Here is a 13233-nt window from a genome sequence, read left to right on the forward strand (position 1 = left end):
CAAAGCGAGTTGAGGGCTGTACACGCGGTATTGCATGAACCTATCCATTAAATACCATAGGCAATACTTTGTGCAATGTGTGCAGCATGTGCTGCTCTCCCTTGGCTCACGCGCGGCCTAGGTCCTGGGCCCTGTGAGCAGCACATAAGAGTCCAGGCATCGAGCACAGCCTGTACGGAAGAGCTGGTCACGTGGCATGCTGCAAGGCTGTGACAGCGAAGGAAGTCTGCTGGCGCCTGCGCTGAGGCTGCATGAGCCGGTCCCGCTGCCCTGCATCGAGCGCGTGCAGGCGGGAGGAAGGCGGCGAGAGCGGCGGAGTCGCCCGTGCTCGCCTGGCTGTGGAACGGCTTGCGGCTGACGTGGATACGCCTGTGCTGCGCCTGACATTGCAGAGCTGCCGCACTGGCTGCGGGATGAGACAGGCGGCTGCGATGCAAAGGCAGGGCAACAGCAGCAGCAGCAGCAGCAGCAGCAGCAGCAGCAGCAGCAGCAGCAGCAGCAGCAGCAGCAGCAGCAGCAGCAGCAGCAGCAGCAGCAGCAGCAGTAGGCTTTCCAGAGGAGTATTACGGGGAAATGTCCACTGTGAGCGGCTCGCCCATTGATATGAAGCCCTTGATGGTGGATTTTGTCGCAGTCCTCTCCCGCAGCAACGAAGGCAGCATGCGTATCACTTGGCTTTTCACATCCTTGCTGCACAGGACCACCTGGTGAATCAGATGACACGTCACATGCAACACGCTCGTAAAACGCCACCAGACCGTGTCAGCAAATTGCAGGCAGCTGCTGCACACCAGCCGAGCGGGGTCATGTTCACAGGTAGTGCGGTGTGGTGTCTCGGCACCATGAGAAGCTGGGTTTTCCAGAAATTGTGGTCACATCCTGCCAGGAGCACAGTAGAATGAAACCACGTCAACTCAAACCCACTGCACTCGTGTGTGGCCTGAGCGCGCCCGGCGAGTCGTCCGCGTCATGACAGGCGTGACCGGGCAGCATCTGCACTGGCCAACACAGTATGGCACCCATCGCGACACCCATCCGGCATATGTACAGCGTCCTCGTCGTTCCACATTAGATACTTGGCGTTTCAACAACCCGACGAGCTCGTCGCGACAGAAGCAGATCTCACCTGTCGAGATCACCATGCTCTCCGCAGCCCGCCGCTCGCTCGTGGCCTCGGCAGCGCAGCAACTTAAGCTGGCTGGTTTTACTCGAAGCATGGCACTGTCGGGCGTGAAGGGCTTCGACGAGCACGAGTCGGCAGTGGAGAACCTGTACTTCAACAAGGTGTGCTGCAAGGAACTTTGGAATGCCAGTACGATCGTCTGCGCGCATACCGAGAGCTTGGCAGAGGCGCGTTGGGCTCGCCGCCACCCCTGCTGCGTTGTCCATGGCGCCGCAAACGAGAGAGCTTGCGACATGGCACATGCCATGGCGGCGCCCTCAGCATCCCGTTCTCCTCACAATCCTGTCCGTAGGAGGACGAGCGCATCCTGCGCAAGATCCTGGGCAAGGTGAAGAACCAGGCCGAGCAGGACGAGACCGCCAAGGCGCAGCACGCGGCGGCGGACGAGGCTGCGCTGCGCCAGATCCTCGCGAAGTACAGCGTGGCCGACCACGATATCAAGGCCCTCCTGCACTGGAAGCACGCCACCTATGTGAGCATTGAAAAAACCAACGCCTCTTTTCCGATCAGACACCCCTTGGGATGGCCGCCGGGCGTGGCAGAGCGCAGCTGCGGCGGTGGCGCCGGACTGGGCTTCCTAGCGTTTCTACCCTCGCTCGCTTGGGGCTCGATCGCGCGGCTTGGGGACGCACATCGTCTTCGCCCTGACAACACGCGACACCCCTCGACGCCGCCTCTCCTCCGCACTGCAGTGAGGGGACGCTACGCTTGGAGGGGCAGCCCGTCGGCGCCGGCAGCGGCACACGCGGACGCGAGCGAACTGCCGCGCCCGTTGCGGCGCCGGCCTCGCCAAGACGCCCCGGCGGGCCGGCCTGCACCCGGGGCCCCTCTCTCCGGGGCGGTCGGCTGCTTCCGCATTAGCAGGCATCAGCAGGTCGTGCTGCGCCCTGCTGCCAGCCTCGCTTGATCCCGACGGATGGGGTCGCGGTGGAGTGGCGCAGCCACCGGCGGCTGCGCCGTCATGCTTAAGAACCCCCTACCCCCCCCCCCTGGCTTGACATGCACCGAAGGACTTTCACACACCGCGGCATGTAGCATCGAATGCATCCGTTTCGCTCCCCGCGCGCCGCCGGCAGGCGAGGGGCGCCACTGGTGGCCTCCACCTGTGCGGCTGAGGCTGCCTCGTCCCCCACGAGCGGGCACGTATGTGATGCGTTGTCACACTTTTAGAATAGCTTGCCCAGTGTAACGCAGGGCCTGTTGAGCTCGTGAAACCCCTGGGTCCCTGGTCAGTCGCTTCACTCAATTAAACACATGTGCAAGGAGGTCTGGAGAACACATGATTGCGAGCCCAGGCCGATGGCTTTCTGGCTCGCAGCGGACAGCATTGCCAGCAATGGGATCAGCCAAAACAGGCACCAGATGAAGGGCAAGCGGACACCCACCAGTATGCGCCGCATGCAGCTGCGCTGCGAGGGAACGACAAACTCACACCCCCATTGGCAGGCCCTCCATCACCCTGCGGGAGGGCATATGCATGGGGGGAACCGGCGGCCCGCGGAGGGGCGTGGGCAGCTGATGGCCGCCACTACGGCACAACGATGGTTGGTACCGGTATGTGCTCTCAGCTGCCCTCCATGCACCTTATATGTTGCGGATGCTCCAATCAGTCCGTCCGCCCAGACCAGCGCGGGCCACGGACGGGCAGCGCGCTGCTCGGACGAACTGTTTCGGCGCTGTCGCAGGCAGCTTGAAGGCCCGTCAGTATCCCGCCCACACCGCCAGCGCACCCGCTGCCAGCACGCATCCGTCAGTCCTCATCCACGCCCCCGCGGCAGTTGCTGGCAGCAAGCGCCCGACGAGGCTCGCTCAAACCCCAAGCGGAAAACGCAGAGGCGCAGGCAGACCTGCACGCTGGCCGCAAGGCGATTGTAAGCCCCTTCGGAGCCCGAAAAGCCTGACAACACCCCTCCTACCTGCTGGCGGCCAAATACAGCTCCTCCAGCTCCTCAACCATCTCCTCCAGCACCAATTGGACGCTGTAGAACCGCACCTCAGAAGTCAGAGCCGCCGCGGCCGCCGCCGATGACGCGGCCGCCGCCCGCCGACTCTCCAGCTGCCGCTCCTCCGCCTCTGCCCGCCTGCTCGCCTCCCGGTCGTCCGCGCGCCGCCGCTCCTCCTGTCGCTGCCGCTGCCGCCGCTGGAGCTGCTCGGCGGCGAGGAGCATCCACGCGCCACCGGCCTCTGCGCTGCCAGCCGGCATGGATAGCGCCCGGGCGGGGTCGTCGGGCGAAGAGGCCGCCCCGTCGTGCCACGTCACCTCTGCCGCGGAGGGGCTGGCCGCGGCTGCGCGCACCCCCAGCGCGGGCGACGCGCCGGAGGCCGCCGCCGCGGCGGCCGCGGCCGCGGCCGCCGCAGCTGCTGCGCTCTCGGCTGGGGCAGAGGAGGCTAAGAAAGGGTCCTGGCCGCTGGGCGGTGCGGAGAGTGCGCTCGCGAGCTCGAGCGACGGCGGCGCGGCGGGGTCGAGGGGCAAGGCGGCCGCTGCTGGTGCGCCGCCGCCGCTGGCGCCGCCGCCGTTGCCCGGGGCCAGCTTGTTGCGCCGCAGGACGGCGCTAAGCAGCGACACCTGGGTAAAAGAGGGAGTGATTGGATTGTTGATTATGAAGGGGCGTATGAGTGCGTGCTGCATTGCCTGCCAGAAACAGTCCCCTCCTTGCAGGCGTGCTGGCCGTGGGGGTTTCGGCGTGTGTCAGCGAACGGAACGGCCGGCGACGCGCCCCAACCGGCAGCACGCACCTGCACGGGTCTGTCCGACGCGCGCGCCGCCGCCATCCGCCACTGCTGCGTCACCCGCGCCTCCGCCGCCGCGCCGCCGCCCCCGTCGCCGCCGCCGCCGCCGGCGCCCGACAGCAGCCCTGGCTGCAGCCACGTTTGGACAGTCCGGGGCAGGCAACTACCATCCTTTGTCACAAACGTCCCCGGCGCGTCCCGCGGGCCGGCCGGCGAGCCCAGCAAGCCGTCGAGGCCGCCCGCGGGCCCGAGGGTGAGGGAGGCGGCGCGAGCGGCGTGCTCCTGGAGCTCCCGCATCGGGCGCTTGGGCTTGGGGCGCGCGCGCGTCAGCTCCTCAACGACCGCGTCGCGCCCGGCGGTCGAGATGTCGAGAAGTCTGGGGGACACGATTGGTTTTGGGGAGGGGGTGAGGTCGATTTCTCCTCCCATGTGTGTGTTGTAACATCAGGGTGAATGACGGGTCAGCCGGAGGTCGGCTGGAAAGTGTGTGGGTGCTGGTGACGCTTCCGCCAGAGTAACCAAGGCTTGCGCAGCATGCAGACGAGGGCAGCTGGCCGGTGGAAAATGACGAGCCCCCGCACCCAGAAATGCCCGAACTGCACCCCCCCAAAATGCCGGTGCAGGACAAAACTTGCCCAGGTCCCGCCGCCTGTCCGCTTGCCCAGGCGCGCGTGCGCTTTGGCAGGCCGTTCCGCATGTTCTGGTCCCCATGTTGGGCTGTAAAACTCACAAACACGACCGCCGCTCTCAAAATCCACCATCACAAGCACCCACCCGTCCACCGAGCTCGAGAAAGCGCGCAGCTCGTCGACGCATATGTGGCGTTTTGAGGGGTACGCGTCCGCGACCGCCCTCAGGGCGCCGTCAAGGTGGGCGGCGATCGCGGCAAAGGTGTCGGGCGCCAGGCGCAGCTGCTGGGCCAGGGTGAACTCCGAGGACAGCTGGGGCGGGGCGGGCGGATGGGGAGGGCAGGAAAAACTATCAGATCGTTTCCCCTAAGTTGAGATATTCCTTGCTTGTAGGAGGTTATTAGGCGGCAGGATAGCTGAGGAGGGATGAAGTTTGGTTTGATGTTTAGGTGCCGGCGCTTGGGAGGAGCCCGTCGCGGTCATGGGCGCATGGCAAGGTGCGCTCTGCCTCCCTCTGAGACAGCGCAGAGTGACGTGCTTTGGGCGCGACAGGCTGGCTACACGATCGTGCATCGTCACACACACATGCATGCTTTTGCACACACAGGCATGCGCGAAGACGCCCCCCTCCTCCACCACACACACACACATTAGTGCACACACACGCACACTCACACTTGCACACACACACACACTTAAGCGTATGCCTGCCACCCACCACGTCCTCGTACGACAAGTGCAGCGTGTACAGCAGCCGCGCAAACCTCCGCACGCTGGTGCTCAGGGCCTCAAGCCCCTGCAGCGGCGGCCGCCACTGGGACGCCCCGGCCAGGCAGGCGCAGAGGGTGCGGCCCATGAACAGCGGCAGGACCAGGTGGTGGCCCCAGCTGCGGTCAACGTGGTCAAACATTGAGGTGAAAGATTGAGGCGGTGGGATCTGGGCGAACACACACGGACGAGAATCGTTTCAAGAAGGGTGATGAGGGCGCGGTGGCCGTGGATTAAGTAATGTGGTGGAGGGCGACGTAGAGGGTAGCGCCTGCTTTGGCTTGCGCGCGCGCGCGCGCACACACACACACACACACACACACACACAAACAGAGACTCTCTCTCTCGCTGTCACACACACACGCGGGGGCACACACACGCTCACATGCACATGCACACGCGCACACATACACACACACATGCTCGCGTGTGCCGAACGTGCACTGGGATGCACATGCCGTTGCAGCGGGCGCGCGGGCCGCAGCGGCGCCTTGACTAGCCCTAAAGCGCACGCGACACGGGGGCGCCCATCCCCCTCGGCCCCCACCAGTGGTGCAGGTAGAGCTCGTTTTGGCTGAGATCCAACAACTCCTTTAGCTTGAACACACACTGCCAATGCGAGAGTCCGAGGTTCATTGTGAGTCCAAGGGTGGTGAAGGTCGCAGGGAGGGAAGGTGTGACCGAAAGTGCGCACAAGTGTATTGTGTTTTGGGGGGTGGGGTGAGCGGGTAACATGTATGGCGACGGATGGAACACAGGCAAGCGCGCGTGAGGCGCCCAAGCCGCACCCATTGCTCAGACGCCGGCGGCCCCCATCCCGTCGCAGCGCCAGAGGTAATGTCACACAACAACGCCGCCCCCCGCCTCAGATCAGCCCACCCAGATCGGCGGACCCGCCTGCCCCAAGCTCACCGTGTAGACATCTGCAAGTGTTTTCTCATAATGCGCCTCGTGATCCTCCTCGCATCCCATATCATCGGCCGCGCCCCCGCCGGGCCCGCAACCCCCATTCCGCAGCCCCTGGTTTCGAAGCTCCCCTGCGGAACCCGCCGCCGCCGGCCGTCGGCCCGCGGCGGCCGGCTTCCAAGGCGAGGCAGCGCGCCCAGATGAGGCGGCCCGCGCGACGGCCACGGCGGCGGCTGCATCCGCCGGCCCGGAGCCGGCGACCGGGTCTTCCACATCAGCGTCGGGCAGCGGCATGTAGCCACCCCTCGCCCACCCCGCCGCCGCCGCCGGCCGCGCCACCACCGGCGCCGCGGCCGCGGGCAGCTTCGCGGCAGGCGGCGCCGCCGCCGCCTTCTGCTGCTTCTGCTGCAGCAAGGTCGGCCCCGCCTCGCTCTGTTCGCCGGCTGCGTCGCAAGGCGCCGCGCCGCGGCTCGGCGGCTTGCCGCCGGCAGCCTTGTGCGCGGCGGCGCGGTGGCGCGCGGCGGTGGCGACTGTGGCGTTCAGCTCAACCAGCAAGTTGATGAGTGTGCGCGACTCCCTGTGGTTGGCAAGTCAGGTGGGTGGGCGGGCGCCATCTCGGCCGGGCGATCCCACTGCATGTCAGCTGGGCGCCTCAGCGTCAGCTGGTGGGGCCAGCTCTGGGCGATGAATCTTGCATGGCGCAGCAGTGTGCCTGGAGAAGTCAGGAGTGTGGAACCTGGATGCAGCATGCTGCCCGGATCATATGCCAGCATCCTGTCGCCAGGTGGCGCCTGCCTGATGCTCTTTGCTGGGCCTGAGCCACACATAAACGCCTCTGTGCAAGCATGTATGGGAATGACAATCACAAATCGGCGACGTACTCCACCATACCTGAGGGCCCCTATGCAGGCTGATTTTGGGAGCACCAACACAGTCAGCGACATGATGACGAAGACCCCGATGATGATGCCGCTCGTGCGCAGCAGCGCCACCATGCTCGCGCCCCGCTGGGGGTGCGCACCAAACGTGACTGCAGGCGTCGGAACAACAGCAGGGGTGAGAGTGTCGAAGACAGCTGGCTCGCGCTGGTGGACTTGCAATCTGCGAGGGCTCATAGGGCCGAGGCACTGCCCACCCGCGAAGGCCAGCATTTGACAAGAGGGGCTCTTTGAACCCTCAAAACTCCCACACAGTCTGGCGCCAAAATCTACGCAATTCACCTGCCCGAATGCAGAACCTTAGACCCAGAGTATCATTGCATCACACCCCACCACGCGGCCGCACCAGCCACCCACCGAGGACAAACGTGATGACGAACAGCCGCATGGACTGATCCAGTTTGAATTTGTGTGACAGCCAGCACGACAGCACGCCCACCAGGGATGCCGCCGTGCAGAGGATGGGCATGTCCCAGGAATCTGGGGTCAGGGGGTTCTGCGGGCGGTGTTGAGTGTGCACAATGTGAGTGTGTGTGTGTGTATGTGTGTGTGTGCGTGTGCGTGTGTGTGCGCGCGCGCGTGTGCGCGCGTATTTATATGCTTGGGCGCTCGCACGCACACGTGTGTGGTTGCGCTCATGCATGCGTGCGTTCATGCATGTGTGCATGGATCTTCAAAACTTGCGTTGAAGGGATCTGGTGGGTGGTGTCAGGTTGTGCGGTAGCATCTGTGCCGTTGGGGTTGTCTCCCAGTCTGAAAGTCAGCCAAGATCGACCCCCAGCCGAACCCTAATCCCTGCCCTTGCTTGCCACACCCTCCCCTAACCCCGCACGCCCACCTGCACCACGTAGTCGTATATTACATAACCCATGAGACCCCCCAGGACTGTGCCAAGGGTGCGCTCTCCGCTCAGCTGGACGACCTTTGGGGGGGTTGAGAAATTGACGTGCACATTTGAAAGCATTGCACATGCACGTATGCTCCTGCACGTGTGTATGTGTGAGGATGTGAATGTGTCTGTGTGTGTTGTGTGTAAGTACATGTGTTTGTATATGTGTTTGTGTGGAATATCAAATGACGAGTGTGTGTCTAAGAGGCTGTTCACTGTATGCGTTAACCTGGCAGGCTCATATGCGCGACCACTGCTCGACGAGCGTGCACATCTGGCTGCAGTGGGTGCGCTCACCTTGCCAATCAAAGGGCTCGAAGCGACGACGGCGCTGCGGCCAGGGTTGTCAAAAAGCGCAGCAAGGGGGAAAGCGCTAAGCGTGGCATTGGCAGCTTGAGCACGGCAGGGGGCCCGGGTCGGGGGCAGCGGTGCGGTCGCGCCTGCCGCTGCTGCGGCAAGGCCGACAGCAGGAGCACACAGCGCGATGAGGGGCCGCATTCAAGGGCAACGGGCTCCACGCAGCCTAATCCAGGGACCAGCCAGGGAAGGTGGATGCAGGGGGCGCGTGTCGGCTCTCACCATGTCACTGCTCCCCAGTTGCACGACTGCCGCACCTCATCCCCCCAGACCTCCTTCTGTTCGTCTGGCGCAGGCGCCAGGGATTGCATGGGGCCAGAGAGGGATGGAGGAGGGGCTGGCGGCGCTTGGTGGTGGGTGAGGGATTGCAGATGCCTTTCCGGGGTGAGACAGCAGCGCGGCAGCATATGCTTTGCTGGGTATAGCCCATGCGCCCATGCATCAGGTCCACGTTGCGTCATGCGCCTCCAGCACAGGGCCCCCGGCTTCGCTACTCATGCAGCTGTCCGCACCAGTCAGCATCCAGAGCGTCGCCCCCGTGAAGGTGAAGAGCCATAGCGCGATAGACAGCCGCGCGGCGCGCCGCACCCAATCCGGGACGCTGCTGGTCCAGTGGTTGGGCATGGCGGCAGAGGGGCGCCGCAGCGTCAGGGGCTGCGAGCGCCTTGCCCGGGCAGCACGAGGTGCGGGCGCACGCGCCGCGCCGCTGACGCTAAGCTATATCCCGAAAATACGTCGGACGATCGGTTCTTGCGCCGTGGATCAAACAAATGGCGATGTGGGCTGAGCACGGGGATCCTGTGGGGGTTGTGTATGTCACTAGCAATTATGCGACCACTGCTGGGTGAGCAGAAGGAGGTCCGTAGCATGAAATTGCACAAAGCGATAGTTTGATCGTGATTGCGACTAAGAAGATTGCAAAAAGAGTTGCAATTAGATCACTCCAAAGGTTTCACGAGTTGGCCGTCCACGAACCGTGCAGATATAGTATGCTTGCAATGATGTAGGCCAGCACCTCTCAGCTCGCGCAGCCTGCCCGCGTTTGCGGCCGCATGCTGCCCGTGCTTCGCGGCGCTGTGAGCTCCAGGCGCCATACGCAACTGCGCGTGTGGGGACGCGCGGGCCTCTCTTCTTCCATCAGACGACCATGCCGCAGCAAATTGTGCTGCATGTCGATGCTGATGCGTTCTTCTGCCAGGTGCGCACTTGCACGGCCGCAGTCACCCGCACGCACTGCGGGAGGGGGGCCATTCAGCATCGTGTCAGCAACGTTTGGAGGAGTCAAGGATAGCTCTAGATCAACGGCCGCCGCGATACCCAGCCGCGATACCCATCCTGAATTTCCGTCCAAACGCGTGTCGGCATGGTGGCTCCGCCGCACGCGCCGCAGGTTGAGGTGCTGCGCGACCCAAGTTTGGTGGGGAAGCCCCTGGCCATCCTGCAGCAGTACGTGAGCCCCCCCACCCGGTCCCCAGCACCAGACGGGACTCTTGCGGCCCGAATCGCCCAAGCGGCGGGCTGTCTGAAGCGCGCGTCGCTGGCCGCCAGCAGCCACGCCAACGCATGGAAGCTCTGGGCGTCTCGACCTGCACTCACCGTCGTTTCTGAGAAACCACCAGCCCGATTACGATGAAAACCTGACTAATCAAACCCAACAGGACGTCATCAGCGTCGACCATCAAGCAAGACGGCTGGGGGTGCAGAAGCACATGGTGCCTGCCCAGGTCAGACAGAGCCCGCGGGGCCAGCCTCAGTTACCAGAATGCGGGACACCCACCCCCACAGGGAGCTCTGCCTGCGACCGCCGCCGCGCCTTGCGCTGCCTGCCTGCCTGCGTGCCTGGCGGGACCAGCGTCGGCGGCGGCTGGCCCGGGGGGCAGCGCGCCCAATGCCGCGCGAGCAGGCCCTCGGCCAGCATGGCGCTGGCTTCTCACCTTCCCGTCATTGGGTGCCCCCTTGCTTGGTGGCCGACCACGCATCCTGAAGATGTCACATGGCTTGTGGCCGACCACGCATCCTGATGGCGGCACATGGCGTGTGGCTGGCCACACCTCCCTGACATGTCACACGGCTCCTCTCCCACCTCGACCCCGCAGGCAAGGGCGATATTGGAGCGCAACGGCGGCCGGTTGGTGCACGTCTTCTTGGAGGGCGGGAACAGGTGCGTTGGAGTGTGCAGGACAGCAATCAAGGGGAATATAGGGGGGCGAAGAGCAGGGCCGCCAAGCTGGCACAATAAGATTGGAACAAGAGGCATACACACTGGGACTCAAGTAGACTGGACGCTTATCCTGGCTCGTCCATTGCGCAAACTTCGGCTGCCGAGGCGACGTTTAAGTGACGCGTGCAGCGCGCCCACAGCCGGGCTGGGCGCTCAGAAACGCCCCACCCCTTTCAGCATGAGCACCATGGGGGCTCTGCGCCCGCTCGCCGTCCTCTGTTACCGCCACACCTGCTTCGTCACCCTCGTCACCCGGGCGCGTCATCTGCGCCGCAGGGTGTCCTACAGGCCGTACCGCGAGGCATCGGGCGCCCTGATGCGCCTGCTGCGGCGCTTCGTCAACGCGGGTGCGCTAGCGGGCTGGTTGAATGCAGGTCACCCATTCATTTGCCCACCATGAACACCATCACCACCAACACCATCACCACCACCACCACCACCACCTTCATTACCAAACCCCCATCTGCACCCAACCCACAAGCAGCCGTCCTCAGGGATGCCCTGTTGCAACACCCCTAGAACGCCCCTTTTACGCCCCCTTGACGCCCCCTTGACGCCCCCCGATTCCACACCTTTGCGGCACCGCGCAACCCCCCCAGCCGTCGTCGAGAAGGCCAGCATCGATGAAGCATACGTGCTGTGCCAAGCGCCCGCAGGGGTGAGCCCCTCCATGAGACTGGGGCCTTACCTGCAGTGGCAGCGGGGCACCAGGGCGCCCAAAGGTGTTCAATGAGCTCGGGATCACTGGCGGACCACGCAACCAGCCGCGGGACGTCGCGGCAAGACTTGCGCGCGGAACACGTGGGTTGGCCCCGGCAGCGGCCGCAACAAACACGTGGGGTTGCAGCGGACCAAACGGCCACGCATACCCCCGCACCCTCGCCGCGCAGATGCCCGCCGGCGGCGGCGGCGGCGGCGGCGGGCGGGGCGCGGGGGAGGAAGGTGAGGAGGCGGAGGCGTGGGACCTGTCCCCGGGCATCCGGCTGGGCAGCGCGATCCGGGACGCCAGCCGCGCGGAACTGGGCCTGGTGCTGAGCGTGGGCGTCGCCACTAACAAGCTCCTGGCGAAGCTGGTGCGATCCTTTGTTTAGAAGGGGCGAGAGGGGCCACCGACAGCTGGGCGTATGGGGCGGGGCCGCCAGCAGGCGGGGGTGGGCAAGCGTCTACATTTTAGATGGTAGTCGCTGTGCTGTGTTTGGGGGCGTTGACGCAGGGCGCGTCTTGACCCCTGAAACATCAGCCCAAGTCCTGGCCCCTCGTGAGGTAGGCAAGCTCACTCTTTCAGAATATGCAGCGCTCGATGAAGTCGACCAGGCATAATTGACACAGATTGCGCAACGCCACAATCAGAAGCCCCCTCGCTCCGTTCATTCGGCAGCTGTTCATTATCTTTAACCCAGCCGCCCCGCCCCCGCCCCCCGCAGGCCAGCCGCGCGGCCAAGCCCGACGGCCTGTTTGCGCTGGAGACGGCGGCTGCGGTGCGGCGGCTGCTTCAACAGACGTCGGTGGCGAGCCTGCCTGGTAGGCTTGAATGCTGCGCCGGGTCTGCCGCGCAGGGCCAAAGTTGGTTAGGAGTGAAACAGATCAACAGATGCGTGCTCTCGACTTGCAGTAGACGGCCGACCATTAGTTTTGGCAAGCAGAACCGCCACAATCCCAAACCTGAACCCTGGACGGACGTGGCATGGAATGATGACGTCATCATAGGTCTGGGCGGCCAGGTGGCGGGCGCGCTCGAGAAGGCAGGCCTGAAGGTTGCCACTGACTTAGCAAGGTGTGTGCCTTCGCACGCATACCACGCAATACGCCCTCTGAGTCTGCGACAGCAAAGTGCATGATTTACCAGGCGTGGCTCGTGCGTGCACGACGCGCTCGACCGGCGCCGCTCGGTCCCCACAGTGCCCGGCCCCGCACCGTCCCCACCTGCACACGCACGCACGCCCGTGCGCGCACGCATTGGCGCGCGTACCCTCAGGTGGCGCCCCGACGACCTGGCGTCCTCAGTTGGCGGCGGCGCCCTCGCCCCCGCGCTCGCGGCGCGGCTGGTGGGTTGGGGGCGCGGGCGGGACGACGGCCAAGTCATGGAGACGGGGCCAGCCAAGAGCATACAGGTGCGGTGGAACTCACTTTTATGCAGAGTTTGCTAAATGGGGAAGCAACCTAGCGGCCGCTAGGTCGTGGCAAACTTTGGTTGCTCCCCCTTATTGTTCTTGCAGTGCACCTGGTATCCTGGGTGCGACTTATGGCGGCAGAGAGCCTGGCTGCCTGCACCAGCCGCACGCCACTGCGGTGTCGAAGCGCGCAGCCGCAGGCCGCATGCCACTGCGCTGTTGCAGCGTTCGGACAGCAGGCCAAGTCGCCCCAGCAACCAGCCTGGCGGCTGCCACCTGCCCCTTCCCTGCGTTTGCTCTGTCCCCTTGACCTCTCCCCCTGCCTCTACGTGCCCCTCTTCCTCCCTACTTACCCCCTGTGTCCACCTGTATATCTCCCGCTCTTCTCCACGGTGTGTCTCGGCCTCTTATTTTTCTGTTGCCAACACCAACAGGTGCAGATGACTCTGACTTGGTACAACCTAGCCCCCCACTCCCGCCCCAACGGCGTCGGCCCCCCAC

At 64.6% G+C, this 13233-nt stretch overlaps 4 protein-coding genes across 4 annotated transcripts; 3 read left to right on the forward strand and 1 right to left on the reverse strand.

Annotated features, from left to right (window-relative positions):
* Positions 1–392: 392 nt before the first annotated feature.
* MNEG_7328 (hypothetical protein) lies at positions 393–547 on the forward strand (the record flags this gene model as incomplete). Its single annotated transcript, XM_014044196.1, has 1 exon — positions 393–547. A coding segment is annotated over one exon (155 nt), but the record flags the coding sequence as incomplete, so codon positions are not given.
* A 668-nt stretch (positions 548–1215) lies between these two features.
* On the forward strand, positions 1216–1878 carry MNEG_7329 (hypothetical protein; the record flags this gene model as incomplete). The annotated part of the gene is made up of 3 exons (XM_014044197.1): positions 1216–1284; positions 1476–1655; positions 1876–1878. The coding sequence occupies 3 exons, from the start codon at positions 1216–1218 to the stop codon at positions 1876–1878; spliced, it is 252 nt and encodes an 83-aa protein (XP_013899651.1).
* A 1217-nt stretch (positions 1879–3095) lies between these two features.
* On the reverse strand, positions 3096–8025 carry MNEG_7330 (hypothetical protein; the record flags this gene model as incomplete). Its single annotated transcript, XM_014044198.1, has 9 exons — positions 3096–3749; positions 3920–4289; positions 4688–4854; positions 5261–5429; positions 5858–5919; positions 6223–6793; positions 7108–7246; positions 7512–7650; positions 7993–8025. The coding sequence occupies 9 exons, from the start codon at positions 8023–8025 to the stop codon at positions 3096–3098; spliced, it is 2304 nt and encodes a 767-aa protein (XP_013899652.1).
* A 1522-nt stretch (positions 8026–9547) lies between these two features.
* On the forward strand, positions 9548–13176 carry MNEG_7331 (hypothetical protein; the record flags this gene model as incomplete). The annotated part of the gene is made up of 10 exons (XM_014044199.1): positions 9548–9598; positions 9791–9850; positions 10059–10124; positions 10497–10561; positions 10898–10968; positions 11221–11279; positions 11512–11694; positions 12046–12142; positions 12329–12395; positions 13167–13176. 10 exons carry the CDS (start codon positions 9548–9550, stop codon positions 13174–13176), a joined length of 729 nt encoding a protein of 242 aa, XP_013899653.1.
* Between the last annotated feature and the right edge of the window lie 57 nt (positions 13177–13233).

This window comes from Monoraphidium neglectum (assembly GCF_000611645.1).
Source record: "Monoraphidium neglectum strain SAG 48.87 unplaced genomic scaffold scaffold01286, whole genome shotgun sequence".
Taxonomy (NCBI): domain Eukaryota; kingdom Viridiplantae; phylum Chlorophyta; class Chlorophyceae; order Sphaeropleales; family Selenastraceae; genus Monoraphidium; species Monoraphidium neglectum.